This window comes from Heterodontus francisci, chromosome 30, assembly GCF_036365525.1.
Source record: "Heterodontus francisci isolate sHetFra1 chromosome 30, sHetFra1.hap1, whole genome shotgun sequence".
In the NCBI taxonomy this organism is placed as follows: Eukaryota; Metazoa; Chordata; class Chondrichthyes; order Heterodontiformes; family Heterodontidae; genus Heterodontus; species Heterodontus francisci.
In genome coordinates this window covers 63,319,994-63,343,337 of record NC_090400.1, presented here as the reverse complement: position 1 = coordinate 63,343,337, position 23,344 = coordinate 63,319,994, and the positions used below count along the sequence as shown (strand labels likewise).

The following is a 23,344-nucleotide window of genomic DNA, read 5'->3' as shown; positions in this document are numbered from 1 at the left end:
GTAGGGAATATGGGATTAATGTAGATTAGTATAAATGGGTGGTTGATGGTCAGCACAGACTTGGTGGGCCAAAGGGCCTGTTCAGTGCTGTATCACTCTATGACTCTATGAAAGGGAAATCACGTTTAACAAACTTATTAGAGTTCTTTGCGGATGTAATGAGCAGGGTGAATAAAGGGGAATCAGTAGATGTAGTGTATTTGGATTTCCAAAAGGCATTCAATAAGTGCCAACTAAAAGGTAACTGCAGAAGATAAAAGCTCATAGTGTTGGGGGTAATATATTAGAGGATTGGCTAACTAACAGAATACAGCGAATCAGAATAAATGGGTCATTTTCAGGTTGGCAAACTGTAATCAGTAGGGTTCCAAAGCGATCAATGCTCTGGCCTCAACTATTTACAATCTATATTAATGACTTGGATGAAGATTTTCTGATGATACAAAGATAAGTGGGAAAGCAAGTTGTGAAGAGGGACATAAAGAGCGTGATTTTCAATCCAGGGTTGGGAACCTGACAACTGGATCATTTCCAGGTCCCAACCCTGCACCATGTCTGTGTTGCTGAGGCGATGCTAGTTTGAAATGGAAAGCCACTAATTTGGCTGGAGGTGAGCTCAGTGCCCAATTAGTGATGCCAGTTACTGCATGGAGACGGGAACCAGCTCCAGACTGCAGCCATGACAGGGCTTGCCGTTGTCTTGCAAAATTGGGCAGGCAGGAGATCAGAGGGTCAGCAGTGTCACTGTGCAAACAAGTGGCCAAACAGTTGATCGGAAAGTACTTGATCTGCTCAGTTTGAATCACACTATTTTTCCATTGCTTTGATTCATCGGCCACATCACACAATGGCTCCCTGCATTGCTCCCTACAGCTGCGCACCAGACCGTTTGCTTTTCCCAGTCTCCACTTTGAACATCTCCTTCTGGTCCTCCCCAACCTGTTAAAAAGCTCTTCAAGGAGCTTCAAGGCCATTAATTGCAGGCAGGTGGATTGAGGGTTCCCATCCCATTACCCTAGCTTTGTAAATAGCAGAGTGTTCTGGAGGCTTCGGAAGACTGACATGCCATCGGGAGCGCTATTTTCAAAGCACGCCTGCACCTGACCTCGTCTCCACGGACGTTTGAAAATCAAGCCCAAAGTGTCTGTAAAGGGATATAGACAGGTTAAGTGAGTGAGTAAAAATTTGGCAGATGGAGTATAATGTGGGAAAATGTGAGGTTATTCACTTTGGTAGAAAGAACAGAAAAGCAAAATATTATTTAAATGGAGAGAGACTACCGAATTCAGCGGTACAGAGGGATCTAGTTGTCCCTGTACATGAAATGCAAAAAGTTAATATGCAGGTAAGCAAGTAATTAGGAAGAGACATTACAGAGACATGGCTGCAGATGACAAAGACTGGGACCTGAATATTCAAGGGTATGTGACATTTCGGAAGGACAGGAAACAAGAAAAGGGTAGAAACTGGAGAGGTAGCTGTTTTAATGAAGGATGACATTAGTACAATAGAGAGAGGTGACCTTAGTTCTAAAAATCAAGATGTAGAATCAGTTTGGGTAGAGATAAGAAATAGTAAAGATAGGAATTCACTTGTGGGAGTAGTTTATAGGCCCCCAAACAGTAACTACACTGCAGGATGGGCTATACAGGAAGAAATAATGGGGGCTTGTGCGAAAGGTATCACGATAATCATGGGTGATTTTAATCTACATATAGATTGGACGAATCATATTGGCAAAGGTAGCCTGGAAGATGAATTTATGGACTGTTTTCGGGACAGTTTCTTCGAGCAGCACGTTCTAGAGCCAACCGGAGAGCAGGCTACCCTAGGTCTGATGATGTGTAACACGATATGATTAATTAATGACCTCATGGTAAAGGTGCCCCTAGGTAGCAGTGATCACGACATGATTGAATTTCACATTTAGTTTGAGGGTGAGAAGAGTGGATCTAAGACTAGTGTTTTATACTTAAGTAAGGGTAATTACGAGGGTTTAAGGACACAGGTGGCTAAACTGGGAAATTAGATTAAGCGATTTTGCTTTTATTAAATTAGACTAAGCGATAGGTCATTAGAAATGCAGTGGCAGATATTCAAGGAGATATTCCATAACACTCAGCAAAGATACATTCCAGTGAGAAAGAATGACTAGGGGAAGGACGCACCATCCATGGCTAACGAAGGAAGTTAAAGATAGTATCAAATCGAAAGAAAAAGCGTACAATTCAGCGAAGAGTAGTGGCAGGTCAGAAAATTGGACAGAATATTAAAAAACAGCAAAGAATGACTAAAAGAATAATGAGAGAGAAATTAGAGTGAGAGAAAGCTAGCTAGAAATGTAAAAACGGATAGTAAGAGTTTCTATTTAAAAAGGAAAAGAGTAAGTAAAGTGAGTGTTGGTTCTCTGGAAAGTGAGATAGGGAATTAGTAATGGAAAATAAGGAAATGGCAGAGGAATTGAACAGATTTTTTTGTATCTGTCTTCACTGTAGAGGATACAAATAACATCCCAGAAATAATTGTGAATCAAGAGTTGAAAGGGAGGGAGGAACTTAAAACAATTGGAAAAATATGGAATTGAAAGCTAGTCTCAGTAATGGTGCCAGGAAGCTATCGTCAATTGTCGTAAATACCGATCAGGTTCACTAATGTCCTTTAGGAAGGAAATCTGCCATCCTTACCTGGTCTAGCCTACATGTGCCTCTGGATCCACCGCATGCCATCCCCATGAAAGAATTTTTAAAAATTAAAATCACCAGGGAAAAGGTACCGAGAAAATTATTAGAACTAAAATCTGACAAGTCCCCAGGTCCTGATGGACTTCATCCTGGGGTCTTAAAAGAAGTGGCTACTGAAATAGTGGATGCATTGGTTTTAATTTTCCAAAATTCCCTAGATTCTGGAAAGGCCCCTTCAGATTGGAAGATAGCAAATGTAACTCCGCTATTCAAGAAAGGAAGAAGACAGAAAGCAGGGAACTACAGGCCAATTAGCTTAACATCTGTCATAGTGAAAATGCTTGAATCTATTATTAAGGAGGTTACAGCAGGTCATTGAGTTGGATGATCAGCCATGATCATAATGAATGTTGGAGCAGGCTTGATGGGCCAAATGGCCTACTCCTGCTCCTATTTTCTAATTGGAAAGTATCAATGCAATCAGGCAGAGTCAACATGGTCTTGTGAAAGGGAAATCATGTTTAACTAATTTATTAGAGTTCTTTGAGGAAGTGACAAGCAACGTGGATAAAGGGGAACCTGTAGATGTGGTGCACTTGGATTTCCAGAAGGTATTTGATAAAGTGCCACATCAATTGTTACTAAATGAAATAAGAGCTCATGGTATAGGGGGTAACATATTAGCATGGATAGCGGATTGGTTAGCTAATAGGAAACAGCGAGTAGGCATAAATGGGTTGTTTTCAGGTTGGCAAGCTGTAACTAGTGGAGTGCCACAGGGATCAGTGCTGGGGCCTCAACTATTTACAATCTATACCAATGACTTGGATGGGACAGAATGTATGGTTGCTAAATTTGCTGATGACACAAAGACAGGTAGGAGACTAAAAGCAAAATACTGCGGATGCTGGAAATCTGAAATAAAAACAAGAAATGCTGGAACCACTCAGCAGGTCTGGCAGCATCTGTGAAAAGAGAAGCAGAGTTAACGTTTCGGGTCAGTGACCCTTCTTCCGAAACGTTAACTCTGCTTCTCTTTTCACAGATGCTGCCAGACCTGCTGAGTGGTTCCAGCATTTCTTGTTTTTATTTCAGGTAGGAAAGTAAGTTGTGAAGAGGACATAAGAAGTCTACAAAGGGATATAGATAGGTTAAGTGAGTGGCCAAAGATTTGGCAGATGGAGTATAATGAGGGAAAGTGTGAACTTGTCCATTTTGGCCGGGAGAATTTAAAAAAAGCATATTATCTAAATGGTGAGAGATTGCAGAGCTCAGAGATGCAGAGGGATCTAGTACACAAAACACAAAAAGTTAGTATGCAGGTACATCAAGTGATTGACAAGGCAAATGCAAGGGGTATGGAATATAAAAATAGAAATGTTCTACTGCAGTTGTACAGGGCATTGGTAAGACCACATCTAGAGTATTGTGTACAGTTTTGGTCTCCTTACTTAAGAAAGGATATAATTGCTTTGGAAGCAGTTCAGAGAAGGTTCACTCGACTGATTCCTGCGATGAAAGGGTTATCTTATGAGGAAAGGTTGGGTCTGTATACATTGGAGTTTAGAAGGATGAGAGGTGGTCTTATTGAAACATATAAGATCCTGTGGGGACTTGACAAGGATGGATGTTGAAAGCAGTTTCCCCTTTTGGGAGAGACTAAAACTAGGAAGCACAGTTTAAAAATAAGGGGTCTCGGGAGGCTATGGAACTCTCTTCCTCCCGGAGAGCGGTGGAGGCAGGGTCATTTAATATTTTTAAGGCAGAGGTAGACAGATTTTTGACAAACAACGGAGTCAGAGGGTTTTGGGGGGTAGGCAGGAAAGTGGAGTTGTGTCATCAAACAGATCAGCCATGGTCTTATATAATGGCAGAGCAGGCTCGAGGGACAAGTGGCCTACTCCTGCTCCTAGTTCATATGTTCATATGAAGGCAAATGGAAAGGAAAAAGGGGGGAATGTAGTATAAAAGTAGGGAAGTCTTGCTACAACTGTACAGGGCATTGGTGAGATCACACCAAGGGCCAGATTGTGTGAAGGAGGCAGGGCTTCTGACGCCAGGCCGAAAAGTCAGGGGAACCCCGCCTCTGCATTTTTTCAGACCCCTGGAGCAATACACCAGTCTTTCGGGGTCAACGTTTAAGGAGGCGGGATCCTTGGCCTTTTAAAGACTTTATAGTGATGGGGATCCCGCCCCCAAGAACTGCCAGCCAATCACAGGGCCAGCAGCTCTGCAGTATCGGCATTGCCACCAGTAGCGGTGGCCACTGCCGGTACTGCAGAGGGCTCAGGCCCACGCCCAGCAGTGGAACCCAGGAGAAGAGGTAGGTGAGGCAGGGTCACCAGGGCTGGCCCAGAAGACCCCGGCGAGAGGAGGTGGTGGGTGGGCGTTCAGTCCAGGGGGAGGGGGGTCCCAGGGGGTACAGTGGTTCCTGGAGGGGAGGTCCTCTGTGGGCACAAATTGCCCATGAAGGAGGGACCCCCTCCCTTCAAGCCTGCAGAGAGGGCACCTCATTTTATAAGGCATTCTCGCCACACAGCGGATGCCCCCAGCCACTGGTAAGATTCCAGTGGCGGCAGGAAGAGGCCGTTAATTGGCTGTCATAGGACATATAAGGGCCTCAATTGGCCTCTGGGTGGGAAGGTCGTCATCGACCTATCCCGCCCCTGGGAGAATTGGAACTGCGAATCCTGGCATCGGGTTCGGTGATGGGTTATTCAGGCCCAATTCTCCACATCCCCACCCCACAGCGAAACCCACCGTCGGGATGAAAACAAGATCCGGCCCCTAGAGTACTGCACAGTTTTGACCTCCTTATTTTAGGGGGGATATACTTGCATTGGAGGCAGTTCAGTGAAGGTTCACTAGGTTGGTTCCTGGGATGCAGGGCCCCGGCGACCCCAACCCCAATTATCTTTCCGGGGTCTTCATCACATTTCTCCTCTCTTTTTGGTACTGGCAGTGGCCAGTGCTCCCAGTGGCGCTGCCAGTACTGCAGGGCTGCCCGCCCTCCAATTGGCCAGCAGCTCTGGAGGTGGGAGCTCGTCCCTTAAAGAACCAATTAATTGGTTGCCTGCCATGAGTTTGCAATTAGGGTCCTTTGGAGGGCTGAGGCAGGTTCTCCCCCACCCCACCACTGCCGCCCGCCTTCCAGCCTGCTGTCTGGATCCCCATCACCAGAATAAAATGGGGCCTACAATATCAGTCAGCAATTTGGATCCTTTTTAACATTTACTGCAGAAACTGGTCAAAAGCCAGTACCAAATTCCTTCCCTCCTCAATCTCACTCTTAGCCCTGAACTGATATCTCTGTCATTGCACAGAGACTGAGAACAAATGAGTAAATTTTTTTTGAAAAAGCTGTAAGAATATTTATGCACGAAGTCAAGAAGATCAAACTCAGTGGCTGGGTTTTTCTGGGCCCTTTGAGGACATCTTTATGTCAGATCCATAGGAGAGTGATGATGCAGACATTGTAGTTAAAGAGGAGTGTGAAATATTAGATTTGATAAGCATATTGTGAGAGGAAGTACTGGAGGGTCTGACATCCTTGAAAGCTGATAAGTAACTAGGGCCGGATGGATTGCATCCCAGGTTGTTAAAGGTAGCCAGGGAGGAAATAGCAGATGCTCTGCAGATCATCTTCAAATCCTCACGAGACACAGGCGAGGTAGAGGATTGGAGGTCTGTGAACGTTGTACCATTGTTTAAAAAGGGTGCGAGGGATATAAATAAATACAGGCCGGTCAGTCTGACCTCAGTGGTGGGAAAATTATTGAATCAAATCTGAGAGATAGGATAAACTGGCACTTTGAAAGGCACATATTAATGAGGGATAGTCAGCTTGAATTTGTTAAGGGAAGGTCGTGTCTTAGTAACTTAATTGAATTTTTTGAGGATGTAACAAGGAGGATTGATGAGGGTAGTGCAGTGGATGTGGACTACATGGATTTTGGTAAGGCATTTGACAAGGTCCCACATGGCAGACTGGTCAGAAAAATAAAAGCCCATGGGATACATGGGAATGTGGCGAGTTGGATCCAAAATTGGGTCAGTGACAGGAAACAAAGGGTAATGGTTGACAGATGTTTTTGCAAATGGAAAGCTGTTTCCAGTGGCATTCCACAGAGCTCAGTGTTGGGTCCCTTGCTGTTTGTGGCATATATTAATGGTTTGGACTTAAATGTGGGAGGCATGATTGGGAAATTTGCAGAAGAGACAGAAATTCACCATGTAGTTGATGGTGAAGAGGATAACTGTAGACTCCAGAATTATATCTATGGTTTGGTTGAGTGGGCAGAAAAGTGGCATATGGAATTCAATCTGGAGAAGTGTGAGGTAATGCATTTGGAGAGGGCATACAAAGCAAGGGAATACACAATAAACAGGAGGAAATTGAGAGGGGTAGAAGAAGTGAGAGACCTTGGAGTGCATGTCCACAGGTCCTTGAAGATGGCAGGACAGGTAGATAAAATGGTGAAGAAGGCATATGGAATGCTTTCCTTTATTGGCCGAGGTGTAGAATACAAAAGCAGGGAATGTAATGCTGGAACTGTATAAAACGCTGGTTAAGCCACAGTTGGAGTATTGCGTACAGTTCTGGTCACCACATTACAGAAAGGACATAATTGCTCTGGAAAGAGTACAGAGGAGATTTACAAAAATGTTGCCCGGGCTTGAAAATTGCAGCTATGAGGAAAGATTGGATTGGCTAGGGTTGTTTTCCTTAGAACAGAGGAGACAGACGGGTGATCCCCTGTGCAGGGATCCCGTGTGGCCGTTTCCCTCAACAACAGGTATACCGTTTTGGATACTGTTGCGGGGGACGACTTACCAGGGGTAAGCAATGGGGTGCAGGTCTCTGGCACAGAGTCTGTCCCTGTTGCTCAGAAGGGAAAGGGGAAGAGGAGCAGAGCATTAGTCATTGGGGACTCCATAGTTAGGGGAACAGATAGGAGGTTCTGTGGGAACGAGAGAGACTCACGGTTGGTCTGTTGCCTCCCAGGTGCCAGGGTACGTGATGTCTCTGATCGTGTTTTTGGGATCCTTAAGGGGGAGGGGGAGCACCCCCAAGTCGTGGTCCACATAGGCACCAACGACATAGGTAGGAAGAGAGATAGGGATTTAAGGCAGAAATTCAGGGAGCTAGGGTGGAAGCTTAGAGCGAGAACAACCAGAGTTGTTATCTCTGGGTTGTTGCCCGTGCCACGTGCTAGCGAAGAGAGGAATAGGGAGAGAGAGGAGTTGAACACGTGGCTGCAGGGATGGTGTAGGAGGGAGGGTTTTGGTTTCCTGGATAATTGGGGCTCTTTCTGGGGTAGGTGGGACCTCTACAAACAGGATGGTCTTCACCTGAACCAGAGGGGTACCAATATCCTGGGGGGGAGATTTGTTAGTGCTCTTCGGGGGGGTTTAAACTAAATCAGCAGGGGAATGGGAACCTAAATTGTAGTTCCAGTGTACAGGCAGTTGAGAGTAGTGAGGTAGGGGATAAGGTTACAGGGACGCAAGAGGGCACTGGCAAGCAAGAACTTGGTTTAAAGTGTGTCTACTTCAACGCCAGGAGCATCCGGAATAAGGTGGGTGAGCTTGCAGCATGGGTTGGTACCTGGGATCCTGATGTTGTGACCATTTCGGAGACATGGGTAGAGCAGGGGCAGGAATGGATGTTGCAGGTTCCGGGATTTAGATGTTTCAGTAAGAACAGAGAAGAGGGTAAAAGAGGGGGGGGTGTGGCATTGTTAATCAAGGAAAGTATTACAGCGGCAGAAAGGACGTTTGAGGACTCATCTACTGAGGTAGTATGGGCCGAGGTGAGAAACAGGAGAGGAGAGGTCACCCTGTTGGGAGTTTTCTATAGACCTCCGAATAGTTCCAGAGATGTAGAGGAAAGGATAGCGAAGATGATTCTCGACAGGAGCGAGAGTAACAGGGTAGTGGTTATGGGGGACTTTAACTTTCCAAATATTGACTGGAAATACTATAGTTCGAGTACTTTAGATGGGTCTGTTTTTGTCCAGTGTGTGCAGGAGGGTTTTCTGACACAGTATGTGGACAGGCCAACCAGGGGCGATGCCACATTGGATTTGGTACTGGGTAATGAACCCGGCCAGGTGTTAGATTTAGATGTAGGTGAGCACTTTGGCGATAGTGATCACAATTCGGTTAGGTTTACCTTAGCGATGGGCAGGGACAGGTATATACCGCAGGGCAAGAATTATAGCTGGGGGAAAGGAAATTATGACGCGATTAGGCAAGATTTAGGATGTGTAGGATGGGGAAGGAAACTGCAGGGGATGGGCACAAACGAAATGTGGAGCTTATTCAAGGAGCAGCTAATGCGTGTCCTTGATAAGTATGTACCTGTCAGGCAGGGAGGAAGTTGTCGAGCGAGGGAGCCGTGGTTTACTAAAGAAGTTGAAGCGCTTGTCAAGAGGAAGAAGGCGGCTTATGTTAGGATGAGACGTGAAGACTCAGTTAGGGCGCTTGAGAGTTACAAGCTAGCCAGGAAGGATCTAAAGGGAGAGCTAAGAAGAGCAAGGAGAGGACACGAGAAGTCATTGGCGGATAGGATCAAAGAAAACCCTAAGGCTTTCTATTGGTATATCAGGAATAAAAGAATGACTAGAGTTAGAACAGGGCCAATCAAGGATAGTAGTGGGAAGTTGTGTGTGGAATCAGAGGAGATAGGGGAAGCGTTAAATGAATATTTTTCGTCAGTATTTACAGTAGAGAAAGAAAATGTTGTCGAGGAGATTACTGAGATACAGCCTACTAGGCTAGATGGGATTGAGATTCACAAGGAGGAGGTGTTAGCAATTTTGGAAAGTGTGAAAATAGATAAGTCCCCTGGGCCAGATGGGATTTATCCTCGGATTCTCTGGGAAGCCAGGGAGGAGATTGCAGAGCCGTTGTTGTTGATCTTTATGTCGTCATTGTCGACAGGAATAGTGCCGGAAGACTGGAGGATAGCAAATGTTGTCCCCTTGTTCAAGAAGGGGAGTAGAGACAGCCCTGGTAATTATAGACCTGTGAGCCTTACTTCGGTTGTGGGTAAAATGTTGGAAAAGGTTATAAGAGATAGGATTTATAATCATCTTGAAAAGAATAAGTTCATTAGCGATAGTCAGCACAGTTTTGTGAAAGGTAGGTCGTGCCTCACAAACCTTATTGAGTTTTTCGAGAAGGTGACCAAACAGGTGGATGAGGGTAAAGCAGTGGATGTGGTGTATATGGATTTCAGTAAGGCATTTGATAAGGTTCCCCACGGTAGGCTATTGCAGAAAATACGGAAGTATGGGGTTGAAGGTGATTTGGAGCTTTGGATCAGAAATTGGCTAGCTGAAAGAAGACAGAGGGTGGTGGTTGATGGCAAATGTTCATCCTGGAGTTTAGTTACTAGTGGTGTACCGCAAGGTTCTGTTTTGGGGCCACTGCTGTTTGTCATTTTTATAAATGACCTGGATGAGGGTGTAGAAGGGTGGATTAGTAAATTTGCGGATGACACGAAGGTCGGTGGAGTTGTGGATAGTGTCGAAGGGTGTTGTAGGGTACAGAGGGACATAGATAGGCTGCAGAGCTGGGCTGAGAGATGGCAAATGGAGTTTAATGCGGAGAAGTGTGAGGTGATTCGCTTTGGAAGGAGTAACAGCAATGCAGAGTACTGGGCTAATGGGAAGATTCTTGGTAGTGTAGATGAACAGAGAGATCTTGGTGTCCAGGTACATAAATCCCTGAAAGTTGCTACCCAGGTTAATAGGGCTGTTAAGAAGGCATATGGTGTGTTAGCTTTTATTAGTAGGGGGATCGAGTTTCGGAGCCACGAGGTCATGATGCAGCTGTACAAAACTCTGGTGAGGCCGCACCTTGAGTATTGCGTGCAGTTCTGGTCACCGCATTATAGGAAGGATGTGGAAGCTTTGGAAAGGGTGCAGAGGAGATTTACTTGGATGTTGCCTGGTATGGAGGGAAGGTCTTACCAGGAAAGGCTGAGGGACTTGGGGTTGTTTTCGTTGGAGAGAAGGAGGAGGAGAGGTGACTTAATAGAGACATACAAGATAATCAGAGGGTTAGATAGGGTGGATAGTGAGAGTCTTTTTCCTCGGATGATGATGGCAAACACGAGGGGACATAGCTTTAAGTTGAGGGGTGAAAGATATGGGACAGATGTCAGAGGTAGTTTCTTTACGCAGAGAGTAGTAGGGGCGTGGAACGCCCTGCCTGCAACAGTAGTAGACTCGCCAACTTTAAGGGCATTTAAGTGGTCATTGGATGGACATATGAATGAAAATGGAATAGTGTAGGTCAGATGGTTTCACAGGTCGGCGCAACATCGAGGGCCGAAGGGCCTGTACTGCGCTGTAATGTTCTAATGTTCTAATTCTAATGTGACTTAATTGAGGTGTACAAAATTATGAGGGGCCTAGATAGAGTAGACAGGAAGGACCTGTTTCCCCTGACGGAGAGGTCAATTACCAGGGGACACAGATTTAAGGTGATTGGTAGAAGGATTAGAGGGGACATGAGGAAAAACATTCACCCAAAGGGTGGCGGGTGTCTGGAATTCACTGCCCAGATCGGTGATGGAGACAGAAACCCTCAACTCATTTAAAAGGTACCTGGGCCTGCACCTGAAGTGCTGTAACCTGCAAGGCTACGGACCACGTGCTGAAAGGTGGGATTATATTGGGTGGCAAGTTTTTTCAGCTGGCGCAGACACGATGGGCTGAATGTCCTCTTTCTGTGCTGCAACTTTTCTGTGGTTCTATATTTTTATATTTTCCAAGAGGCGGACAACTTGGTGGAAGGGCAGCGTGCCTCAATGCTACAAACAGGTAATAGAGGCAATTCATTTGCCAATTGACAGCAACTTTAAGCAGTTTTTTGAATTTTGCTGAAAGTGCACGGGATCCACAGGGCATCGGAGCCCTGGCAGGCATATAAGGTGGCAACCAGCGGGAGGTGAAGGCTGGCTTCACTCTGTGGCCATCGAGTGAGCTAGCATTCCTTGGAAGGAAGGGGAGAGCAGCGCGGGCATCGAATATTGCTGCTGGGGGGGGGGCGCTGCCTAAGGTGTCACTACAGTGGGTGGGAGCCACCAGAGTGCCATCTGGGATCTGGCACTTATGTGCTTCAAACAGAGAAAAAGAGGGTGTGGTGTGGGGTGAATGGAGGAGGTGCCTGGGTAATAGACCCTGTCAACTCAGAGTGCCCACCTGCCATCGGCATCATGAACTCACGAGGAGGAACCTCTAATGAGGAGGAGCAGAAGAGATTGAGAGAGCTGCAGCCACAGGTAGCAGGACAGCAGCAACCTCGAGGTGGTGAGGAAGGAGAAAGGCAAAGAGGGACCACAAGCAGCCTCATGTGCACAGAAAAAGGTACCCTGCAGGGAGGGTCTACGGTCAGAGGATGAGATACCTACAGGTGTAAGAGCAGCAGTGTTGCCGAAAACAGCACCTCTCCAGGGAGGCCATCACAGATCTGTGTGCCAGTATGGCAAATGAGTCAAGCTTCAATGGAGGTGGTGGCCACCCAATGCCAGTGATGCCTGTGGCGCTAAACCTCTGTGCCTTTGGTTCATTCCAGGGACCTACTAGAAACATCTGTGGGGTCTTGTGTTTAATTAAGTTGCTGAAGTTTTGTGATGAGGTAACAGAGAAGGTTAATCAGGGTAATGCCATTGATGTGTATATGGACTTCCAAAAGGCTTTTGATACAGTGCCACACAACAGATTTGTAAGCAAAGTTATAGCTTATGGAATAAAAGGAACAGCAGCAACATGGATATGAAATTGGCTGAGTGACATGAAGGTATCAATGGACTGGTCAGGTGGGCAGAGAAGTGGCAAGTGGAATTCAACCTGGAGAAGTGTGAAGTGATGGATTTGGGGAGATCAAACAAGGCAGATCAATACACAATAAATGGGATGATAGGAGAGGTGTAGAGGAAGTGAGGGACCTTGGAGTGCATGTCCACAGATCCCTGAAGGTAGCAGGACAGGTTGATGAAGTGGTCAAGAAAGCATATGCAATACTTTATTAGCCGAGGCATAGAATATAAGAGCAGGAAGGTTATGCTGGAGCTATATAAAACACTAGTTATGCCACAACTTGAGTACCATATGCAGTTCTGGTCACATTAAAGAAAGGATGTAATTGCATTAGAGAGAATATGAGGAGATTTACAAGGATCTTGCCAGGACTGGAAAATTGCCATCACCCCATCCGATTTTATGCCGTCCCTGCCTCCAAACCCGCCGTGGGGGAGAGCATAAAATTCCACCCAGTGTTTCTAATCTGCTACTTTCACTAAATTTATTGCAGAATTTTTCTTACTCTGATAATCTATTTTAATGACAGGTAGAATTTTCTATTTCTTGGGATCTTGGGACAGCCCCATTTATGGAGGAATTTGCGAGTGTTAACATCAATGTCAGCAAGTAAGTAGAGAAACAAATAGTCTTAATATTTTAATCGAACTTTTTAAACTTTGTAAATGTTATCTTGAATATTTTACTCTTCAACATTACAATAACTCTAATCAGATTTAGAAAACAAATGTCGGGTTTAGGAGTGAGGGAGGTCGGGGAGGGGATCGCCGAAGTCACGGAGGGATTTCGGGATCGGGGGTGAAGGAATCGGGGGAGGGGACCTTAGGGTTGGGTGTGAGGGTGGTCAGGGAAGAATCTTGGGGTTGGGTTGAAGGAAGTTGGGGAGAGACCTTGGGGGTCAGGAGTGAGGGAGGTCAGGGGTAAGGATCCTGGGGAATAGCAGGTTTGGGAGGTTGAGGGTGGGATCTCAGGGTCGGAGGTGGGGGAAGAGGATCTTGGGATCGGGGTGAGGGAGATCGGGGAAGGGGACCTCGGGGTCAGGGAGTGTCAGAGGTTGAGGGAGGGATCTTGAAGTCGGGGGTGAGGGAGGTCAGGAGAGAGGATCTTGGGGAGTTGGCGAGTGAGAGTGGTCAGGAAAGGGATCTCAGGAGGGCTCAGGGGTGAGGGAAGTCGGGGGAGGAATCTTAGGGGGGTGAGGGGGTCAGCATAGGGATATCGGGGAGTGGGAGGGGGTAAGGAGGTCAGGGAGAGATCTCGGGGAGTCAGCAGGTGAAGGTCTGGGAGACCAGGAGCAGCAGTAATTGGGTTGGTGCTGTAAGTCCTTAAGGGGAGGAAATGTGCCATCCTTACCCAGTCTGGTCTACATGTGACTACAAACGCATAGCAATGTGGTTGACTTTTAACTGCCCTCTGAAATGGCCTAGCAAGCCACTCAGTTGTAGGCAGCTCATCACTACCTGCTCAAGGACAATTAGGGATGGATAATAAATGCTGGCCTTGTCAGCAGTGCTCACATCCCAAGGACGGATTTTTTAAAAAGTACCTTACCTCTGTTTGCAGGTGATCTTCAGGGCTCCTTCCCCTGAATGTAGCTGGCGGTGGTGTCAACATCACAGCCCTAGTGCAAAGCAAATTTGTATCAGGGACCTGAAATAGGCATTAGGCCTTCTCATTTATCTTAACCCACTATATAAAGTGGTACGTTTGTTATATCTATGCTGTAAGATTGTATTTATCTCTGTATTGGCAATTCAGTGTTGATTAGTCTTTGCTGAAGAGCTATGTTAGGGTTGGTGCCAGACTGGAGAGGCTGGAGTGATAAACACAGAAGGAGGCGATGGTGGGATTTCAGGAGAGGATGCTTGATGGATAGAACAGGGAGAGGTGATCAGAGCATGTTCCAAACTTGTGCAGAACTGGAGAATTCTCATAACATTGTGTGCCACAGGTCACTGTATGTAGAATCATCATATTTAAGTGCAAGAAACCCTTGTATTGTGCCTATGCTGGTTCCAGTTTTTCTACTCCAATCCTTCCTGCCCTTTCCAATATACTTGCATAGTCCTCCGTTTCAAATACTTATCCAGTTCCCTTTTAAATGATGTTCTAATCTCTGCCTCAATAACTACTTGTGGTCAAAGATTGTAATGAATTTCATGTGTATAACTTCCCCTTCAATTTTCTAGCAATAATACTCAGTCCATTCCCTCTTGTTACCACTTCACCAACCACTGGGAGCAATCTTTCATCATTTTGAGAACCTCTAATAAATCCTCTAATCATCTAGTGTTCAATTGGCAATAAAAACATTTCTTGAGCCTTTTCTCACAAGTGTCTAACTTCTTATTCTTGGTATCAATCTAGTGAATCTTTGCTGCCCTCTTTCCATGGCTCAAATATTCATCCTATAATTGGATGTGCAAAACTACATAGAATTTACAGCACACAAACAGGCCATTTGGCCTATCAGGTCTATGCCACCATTTATGGTCCACAAGAGCCTCCTCCCACCCTTCTTCATTTCACGCTATCAGCATATCTTACTATTCCTTTCAAGCTTATGTGGTTGTCCAGCTTCCCCTTAAATGTGTCTATAATCTTCTTCTCAACTGCTCCATGTAGTGAGTTTCACATTTCTAACCACTCTCTGGGGAAGGAAGTTTCTTTAAAAAGGCACATAAACTGCAGCTGAGGCCTAAACATTTTTTTTTACAAATTTAATATAGTTTCCTTGCTTTTATAGTCAAAGCCTCATGACTAAAACTCCGATTCCATTTTTTGTTAGCTTTTTCTACCTCCGTATCCACCTTCAAAGATCTCTTTGTTCCTCCACTCTGCTCAGAATCTTATCATTTAGGGAATACTCCTTTTCTTTGTTCCATTTCCCAAAATATTTTTTTAAATTCTTTCGTGGGATGTTGGCATCATTGGCTAGGCCAGTATTTTTGCCCATCCCTAATTGCTCTTGAACTGAGTGGCTTGCTAAGCCATTTCAGAGGGTAGTTAAGAGTCAACCACAATCCTGTGGGTTTGGAGTCACATGTAGATCAGACCAGGTAAGGATAGCAGATTTCCTTTCCTGAAGGACATTAGTGACCAGATGGGTTTTTACAACAATCAATAGTTTCATGGCACCATTACTGAGACTAGCTTTCAATTCCAGATTTTTATTTAATTATTTGAATTTAAATTCCACCAGCTGCCGTGGGAGGATTTGAACCCGTGTTCCCAGGGCATTAGCCTGGGCCTCTGGAGTACTAGTCCAGTGACATGGCCACTATGCCACCATCACCTCTTTCATATTTTTCTCCTACCACTCTACTAATCATTCAATGTCCTCTTGCAATCTCTACCATTTTCCTCAGTTTGTCTTGGCCCCTAATTTAGTAACATATGCAAAATTTAATATAATTCTTATTATATCTATGTCCAAATTATTTATATAAATGGGAAACAAAGATCTAGATCCTGCCAATCTGCGAAACATCCAAGTACCCCAACTGATTTGTTTCAACTCCCTAACCATCCATCTATCCATGCATCTCCACTCACTTTTGTTCCACGTGCCTTTAATTCATAACAAGTCTCTTGTGTGACACCTTATGAAAAGTCTTCTGAAAATCCTTACATCAAATATCCATTGCATTCTCTTTATTTATACACAACTATTTCCTCAATAAAATTCAGTTAAATTAGTCAAGAATCCGCCCTTGAGGGATCTTGTTGACTGTTTCTGACTAGCCTGAGCTCTTTTAAGTTTTCACTAATTTACAAACTCTAAATTTACCCACAATCCCGAGATGAGAGTAATTAACTTATAATATAACTCTGGATATCATTTATCGCTCTCCAGTACATGGGTGCAATTCCTATTTCCAAGTGTTCCAGGATTCTGCACATGCCTTTGTGTTTTCCTTTTCCTAGCCTCCTTCAGTATTCTGGAATGAAAACCATCTGGACTTGTGACTTCCATTTTTAATCCATTAAATTTTTTTAGTACAATATCTCAGCTGTAAATCTATTCTTCCTTTACAGTAAGAATGGAATTGGAGACCCTGTTCATGCCACCCAAAATATTTCTGTGAGGCATGGCTTGAATGTGTTCCTGAAATCAGAGTAAGTGGCATTTCAAGAATTAATCTTTAGCTTTCTGCTTTCGCAAAGTTATTGCATTGTGTTTTATTGATCGTGATATCTCCACGAGTTCCTTTTGTGTTTTCCTTCTATATTCAGTGAGCTGCATGAATCCCTGTAGCTGAAAGTGACCTTTACAGTTCTTATCTCTACTTTTCTCCACATATTTACTCTTTTTTGATTCTCGTCTCTTGAAAGCTACGTGCAGTCCAGGTGCTGGTTGCATCCAGTGTTTTGTTCTCCAGATTATTATTTATGTAGAACCTAGACACTAAGTGATTGTAGTTTTGCCCGAGGGCAGGGAGGGGCACAGCTGATCCCAGTCCTGACCACACATGCACACTTTTTCTCAGGAGACAATAGATAATGATTAAGACTGGGAACCCAGCCCACTTTCCCCACTTAGCAGAGTCACAGAAATCAATCAAGAGTGGTGCAGTGGTTAGCATCACAGCCTCACAGCTCCAGCGACCCGGGTTCAGTTCTGGGTGCTGCCTGTGTGGAGTTTGCAAGTTCTCCCTGTGACTGCGTGGGTTTCTGCCGGGTGCTCCGGTTTCCTCCCACAGCCAAAGACTTGCAGGTTGATAGGATAATTGGCCATTGTAAATTTCTCCCAGTGTAGGTAGGTGGTAGGAGAATGGTGGGGATGTGGTAGGGAATATGGGGTTAATGTAGGATTAGTATAAATGGATGGTTGTTGGTCAGCACAGACTTGGTGGGCTGAAGGGCCTGTTTCAGTGCTGTATCTCTAAATAAAATAAAATAAAATCCAATTTTGCTGGTCAGCTCAGGTAGCTGGGAATTTTGATTCCAGGCAGCCTCCCACCATTCACCATGTCACAGGTTATTACCCCTTTTAGAACATAGAACAGTACACCACAGAACAGGCCCTTCGGCCCATGATGTTGTGCTGAACCTTTAACCTACTCTAAGATCAAACTACCTACCTACCCTTCATTCTACTATCATCCATGTACCTATCCAAGAGTCGCTTAAATGTCCCTTATGTATCTGCTTCTACTACCACCGCTGGCAGCGCATTCCACGCACCCACCACTCTCTGTGTGAAGAACCTACCTCTGACATCTCCCCGAAACCTTCCTCCAATCACCTTATAATTATGCCCCCTGGTGATAGCCCTTTCCGCCCTGGGAAAACGTCTCTGGCTATCCACTCTATCTATATCTCTCATCATCTTGTACTCCTCTATCAAGTCACTTCTCATCCTTCTTCGCTCCAATGAGAAAAGCCCTCGCTCCCTCAATCTTACTTCATAAGACATGCCCTCAAGTCCAGGCAGCATCCTGGTAAATCTCCTCGGCAGCCTTTCTAAAGCTTCCACATCCTTCCTATAATGAGGCGACCAGAACTGAACACAATATTCCAAGTGTGGTCGAACCAGGGCCTTATAGAGCTGCAGCATAACCTCGCGGCTCTTAAACTCAATCCCCCTGTTAATGAAAGCCAACACACCATACGCCTTCTGAACAATCCTATCAACTTGGGTGGCAACTTTGAGCGATCTATGGACATGGACCCCAAGATCCCTCTGTTCCTCCACACTACCAAGAATCCTGTCTTTAAGCCTGTATTCTGCATTCAAATTCGACCTTCCAAAATGAATCACTTCACACTTTTCCAGGTTGAACTCCATCTGCCACTTCTCAGCCCAGCTCTGCATCCTGTCAATGTCCCGTTGCAACCTACAACAGCCTTCCACACTATCCACAACTCCAGCAATCTTCGTGTCATCAGCAAACTTGCTAACCCAGCCTTCCACTTCCTCATCCAAGTCATTGATAAAAATCACAAAGAGCAGAGGTCCCAGAACAGATCCCTGCGGAACACCACTGGTCACCGAGCTCCATGCTGAATACTTTCCATCTACTACCACCCTCTGTCTTCTATGGGCCAGCCAATTTTGTATCCAGACAGCCAACTTCCCCTGTATCCCATGCCTCCTCACTTTCTGAATGAGCCTACCATGGGGGAACCTTATCAAACGCCTTGCTAAAATCCATGTACACCAATCCACTGCTCTTCCTTCATCCATGTGTTTTGTCACATCTTCAAAGAATTCAATAAGGCTTGTGAGGCATGACCTGCCCCTCACAAAGCCATGCTGACTGTCTCTAAACAAACCATGCCTTTCCAAATAATCATAAATCCTGTCTCTCAGAAACCTCTCCAATAATTTGCCCACTACTGACGTAAGACTGACTGGTCTATAATTCCCAGGGTTATCCCTATTCCCTTTCTTGAACAAGAGAATAACATTTGCCACCCTCCAATCATCCGGTACTACTCCAGTGGACAGTGAGGACACAAAGATCATCGCCAAAGGCGCGGCAATCTCTTCCCTCGCTTCCCGTAATATCCTTGGGTATATCCCATCTGGCCCCGGGGACTTATCTGTCCTCATATCATTCAAAATTTCCAGCACATCCTCCCTCTTAACCTCAACCTGTTCGAGCATATCAGCCTGTTTCACGCTGTCCTCACAAACGACCAGGTCCCTCTCACTAGTGAATACTGAAGCAAAGTATTCATTTAGGACCTCCCCTACCTCCTCCGACTCCAGGCACAAGTTCCCTCCACTATCCCTGATCGGCCCTACCCTCACTCTGGCCATCCTCTTGTTCCTCACATAAGTGTAGAACGCCTTGGGATTTTCCTTAATCCTACCCGCCAAGACTTTTTCATGTCCCCTTCTAGCTCTCCTAAGTCCATTCTTCAGTTTCTTCCTGGCTACCTTGTAACCCTCTAGAGCCCTGTCTGATCCTTGCTTCCTCAACCTTAAGTAAGCTTCCTTCTTCCTCTTGACTAGCTGTTCCACATCTCTTGTCATCCAAGGTTCCTTCACCCTACCATCCCTTCCTTGCCTCATCGGGACAAACCTATCCAGCAGTCGCAGCAAGTGCTCCCTAAACAACCTCCACATTCCTGTCGTGCATTTCCCTGAGAACATCTGTTCCCAATTTATGCTCCCCAGTTCCTGCCTAATAGCATTTTAATTCCCCCTCCCCCAATTAAATATTTTCCCATCCTGTCTGCTCCTGTCCCTCTCCATGACTATAGTAAAGGTCAGGGAGTTGTGATCACTATCATCGAAATGCTCTCCCACTGAGAGATCTGCCAACTGGCCTGGTTCGTTGCCAAGCACCAAGTCCAACATAGCTTCCCCTCTAGTCGGCCTATCTACATATTGAGTCAGGAAACCTTCCTGGACACACCTGATAAAATCTGCTCCATCCAAACTATTTGCACTAAGGAGGTTCCAATCAATATTAGGGAAGTTGAAATCACCCATGACAACAACCCTGTTACTTCTGCACCTTTCCAAAATCTGCCTCCCAATCTTTTATTGGCTTCATTTGTAGTCCTTATCGCACAAGAAGGTGGTAAAGTGTTCGGCAAGCCACGATGATGTCTGGCGCTCTGGTGGGGCTCTGTTGGAGGAATCAGGAAAAAAAAGGAGGCTTACGGCAGATCCCAAGTGCTGAAAACAGCAGAGGCACGAGAGGAGTATAGAAAGTGTAGGGTGGCTCTTAAAAGAGTAATTAGGAGAGCGAAGAGGGGGCATGAAAAAACACTGGCAGGCAAGCTAAAGGAAAATCCCAAGACGTTTTATAAGTATATTAAGGGCAAGAGGATAACCAGGGAAAGAGTAGGGTTCATTAGGGACCAACGTGGCAATCTTTGTGTGGAGCCGGAGGACATACGTGAGGTTTTAAATGATTACTTTTCATCTGTGTTCACTATGGAGAAGGACGATGTAGGTGTAGAGATCAGGGAGGGGGATTGTGATATACTTGAACATATTAGCATTGAAAGGGAGGAAATATTAGCTGTTTTAGTGGACTTAAAAGTGGATAAATCCCCAGGCCCAGATGAGATGTATCCCAGGCTGTTATGTGAGGCAGGGGAAGAGATAGCAGGGGCTTTGACACAAATTTTCAAATCCTCTCTGGCCACAGGAGAGGTACCAGAGGATTGGAAGACAGCGAATGTGGTACCATTATTCAAGAAGGGTAGTAGGGATAAACCAGGTAATTACAGGCCTGTGAGTCTAACATCAGTGGTGTGGAAAGTATTGGAAAAAATTCTGAGGGACAGGATTAAACTCCACTTGGAGAGGCAGGGATTAATAAGGGATAGTCAGCATGGCTTTATCGGGGGAGATCATGTCTAACTAACTTGATTGAATTTTTCGAGGCGGTGACTAGATGTGTCGATGAGGGTAAAGCAGTAGATATAGTACACATGGATTTCAGTAAGGCTTTTGATAGGTCCCGCATGGGTGATTGGTTAAGAGCCCATGGGATGCAGGGCAATCTGGCAAATTGGATCCAAAATTGGCTTCGTGGCAGGAGGCAGAGGATAATGGTTGAGGGCTGTTTTTGCGATTGGAAGCCTGTGACCAGTGGTGTACCACAGGGATCGGTGCTGGGACCCTTGCTGTTTGTAGTGTACATTAATGATTTAGACGTGAATATAGGAGGTATGATCAGTAAGTTCGTACATGAAAGGAAAATTGGTGGTGTTGTAAATAGTGAGGAGGAAATCCTTAGATTACAGGACAATATAGATGGGCTGGTAAAATGGGCGGAGCTGAGGCAAATGGAATTTAATCCTGAAAAGTGTAAGGTAATGCATTTTGGGAGGACTGAGAAGGCAAGGGAATATACAATGGATGGTAGGACCCTAGGAAGTACAGAGGGTCAGAGGGACCTTGGTGTACTTGTCCATAGATCACTGAAGGCAGCAGCACAGGTAGATAAGGTGGTTATGAAGGCATATGGGATATTTGCCTTTATTAGCAAGGCATAGAATATAAGAGCAGGGAGGTTATGATGGAGCTGTTTAAAACGCTAGTTAGGCCACAGCTGGAGTACTGTGTACAGTTCTGGTCACCACACTATAGGAAGGATGTGATTGCACTGGGGAGGGTGCAGAGGAGATTCACCAGGATGTTGACTGGGCTGGAGAGTTTCAGCTATGAAGAGAGACTGGATAGGCTAGGGTTGTTTTCCTTGGAGCAGAGAAGGCTGAGGAGGGACCTGATTGAGGTGTACAAGATGATAGATAGGGTTGATAGGAAGAACCTTTTTCCCTTCGCGGAGGGGTCAAGAGCCGGGGGCCATAGATTTAAGGTAAGGAGCAGGAGGTTTAGGGGAGATTTGAGGAAACATTTTTTCACCCAGAGGGTGGTTGGAATCTGGAACGCACTGCCTGAAGAGGTGGTGGAGGCAGGAACCCTCACAACATTTAAGAAGTATTCAGATGACCACTTGAAATGCCATAGCATGCAGGGCTACGGGCCAAGTGCTGGAAAATGGGATTAGAATAGTTGGGTGCTGTACGGCCGGCACAGACACGATGGGCCGAAGGGCCTGTTTCTGTGCTGTATAACTCTATGCCTCTAACTCTCATAGTTTCAAGATTCCATTGTCTGCTTGCATTTCAAAAACCTGAATCTTTTTGTTACCTGTGTTAAGCAGGTGTATGTGGATATCACCAGATGTCATATGCCAGGTTTACAGTGCCTAGCTTTGGCCACAAAAGAACCAATATGTACTTATCCAGAGTCAAACAATAGGGAATGGATGACACTTCTAAAGCTCAACAAGTCACTTGCTACTGCCAAAAGAAGCACATTTAGACAGCAACAGCTATCAGTTGCTGAGCCTTTTTGCTGTCAAAACAAGTTTAAACAAGAATAAGCTGCTTAAACAAATGTCTGACTTCAGTGACTGTTCTGGATTTCTGGACAGGAACAGATGCAGGTCTGAAGAACATGGAATCACTGGCTGCTTAATGTACATTTATCAAACTCCTGCCTGTTTCAATTGTGAACTTCCACTGCTGACCACAGACCTCACCAGACTCTGCCCTATTTCACAATTTATTATGCCATGTCTGCATTGGAATTTTAGGGGAGTGGTGCAGTAACAGGCTTGAAAATTCATGAAAAGCAACATTTGAACCACACAAGTGCCAGGCAATGACCATCCCAACAAGAGAGAATCTACTCAGCAGGTCTGGCAGCATCTGTGGAAAGAGAAGCAGCATTAACGTTTCGGGTCAGTGACCCGAAACGTTAACTCTGCTTCTCTTTCCACAGATGCTGCCAGACCTGCTGAGTGGTTCCAGCATTTCTTGTTTTTATTTCAGATTTCCAGCATCCGCAGTATTTTGCTTTCATTATATAAGAGAGAATCTACCATCTCCCCTTGACATTCAATGGCATTACCATTACTAAATCCCCCACCATCAACATCTTGGGGGTTACCATTAACCAGAAACTTAAATGGACCAACCATATTAATACTGTGGCTACAAGAGCCGGTCAGAGGCTGGGAATTCTGCGGCAGGTAACTCATCTCTTGACTCCCCAGAGTCTTTCTACCAACTACAAGGCACAAATCGGGAGTGTGATGGAATGCTCTTCACTTACATGGATGAGTGTGGCTCCAACAACACTCCAGAAGCTCGTCACCACCCAGGACAAAGCAGCCCGCTTGATTGGCAGCTCATCCACCATCTTAAACATATAAACATCGAAAATAGGAGCAGGAGTAGGCCATTCAGCCCTTTGGGCCTGCTCCGCCATTCACAAAAGATCATGGCTGATAGTCTAATTCAGTTCCCTGTTCCTGCTTTCTCCCCATGTCCCTTGATCTCTTTGGTATTAAG

The 23,344-nt window shown here is 45.3% G+C and overlaps 1 protein-coding gene across 4 annotated transcripts in view; it reads left to right on the top strand.

Annotated features, from left to right (window-relative positions):
• The window catches only part of LOC137346877 (integrin alpha-E-like), a 397,091-nt gene that overhangs the window by 300,422 nt on the left and 73,325 nt on the right, over positions 1–23,344 (top strand). For all 4 annotated transcript variants that reach the window (XM_068010834.1, XM_068010835.1, XM_068010833.1 and 1 more), the window contains 2 exons: positions 13,044–13,123; positions 16,550–16,630. In XM_068010834.1, the coding sequence (XP_067866935.1) occupies positions 13,044–13,123; positions 16,550–16,630 (161 nt within the window). The remainder of the gene's footprint in view (positions 1–13,043; positions 13,124–16,549; positions 16,631–23,344) is intronic.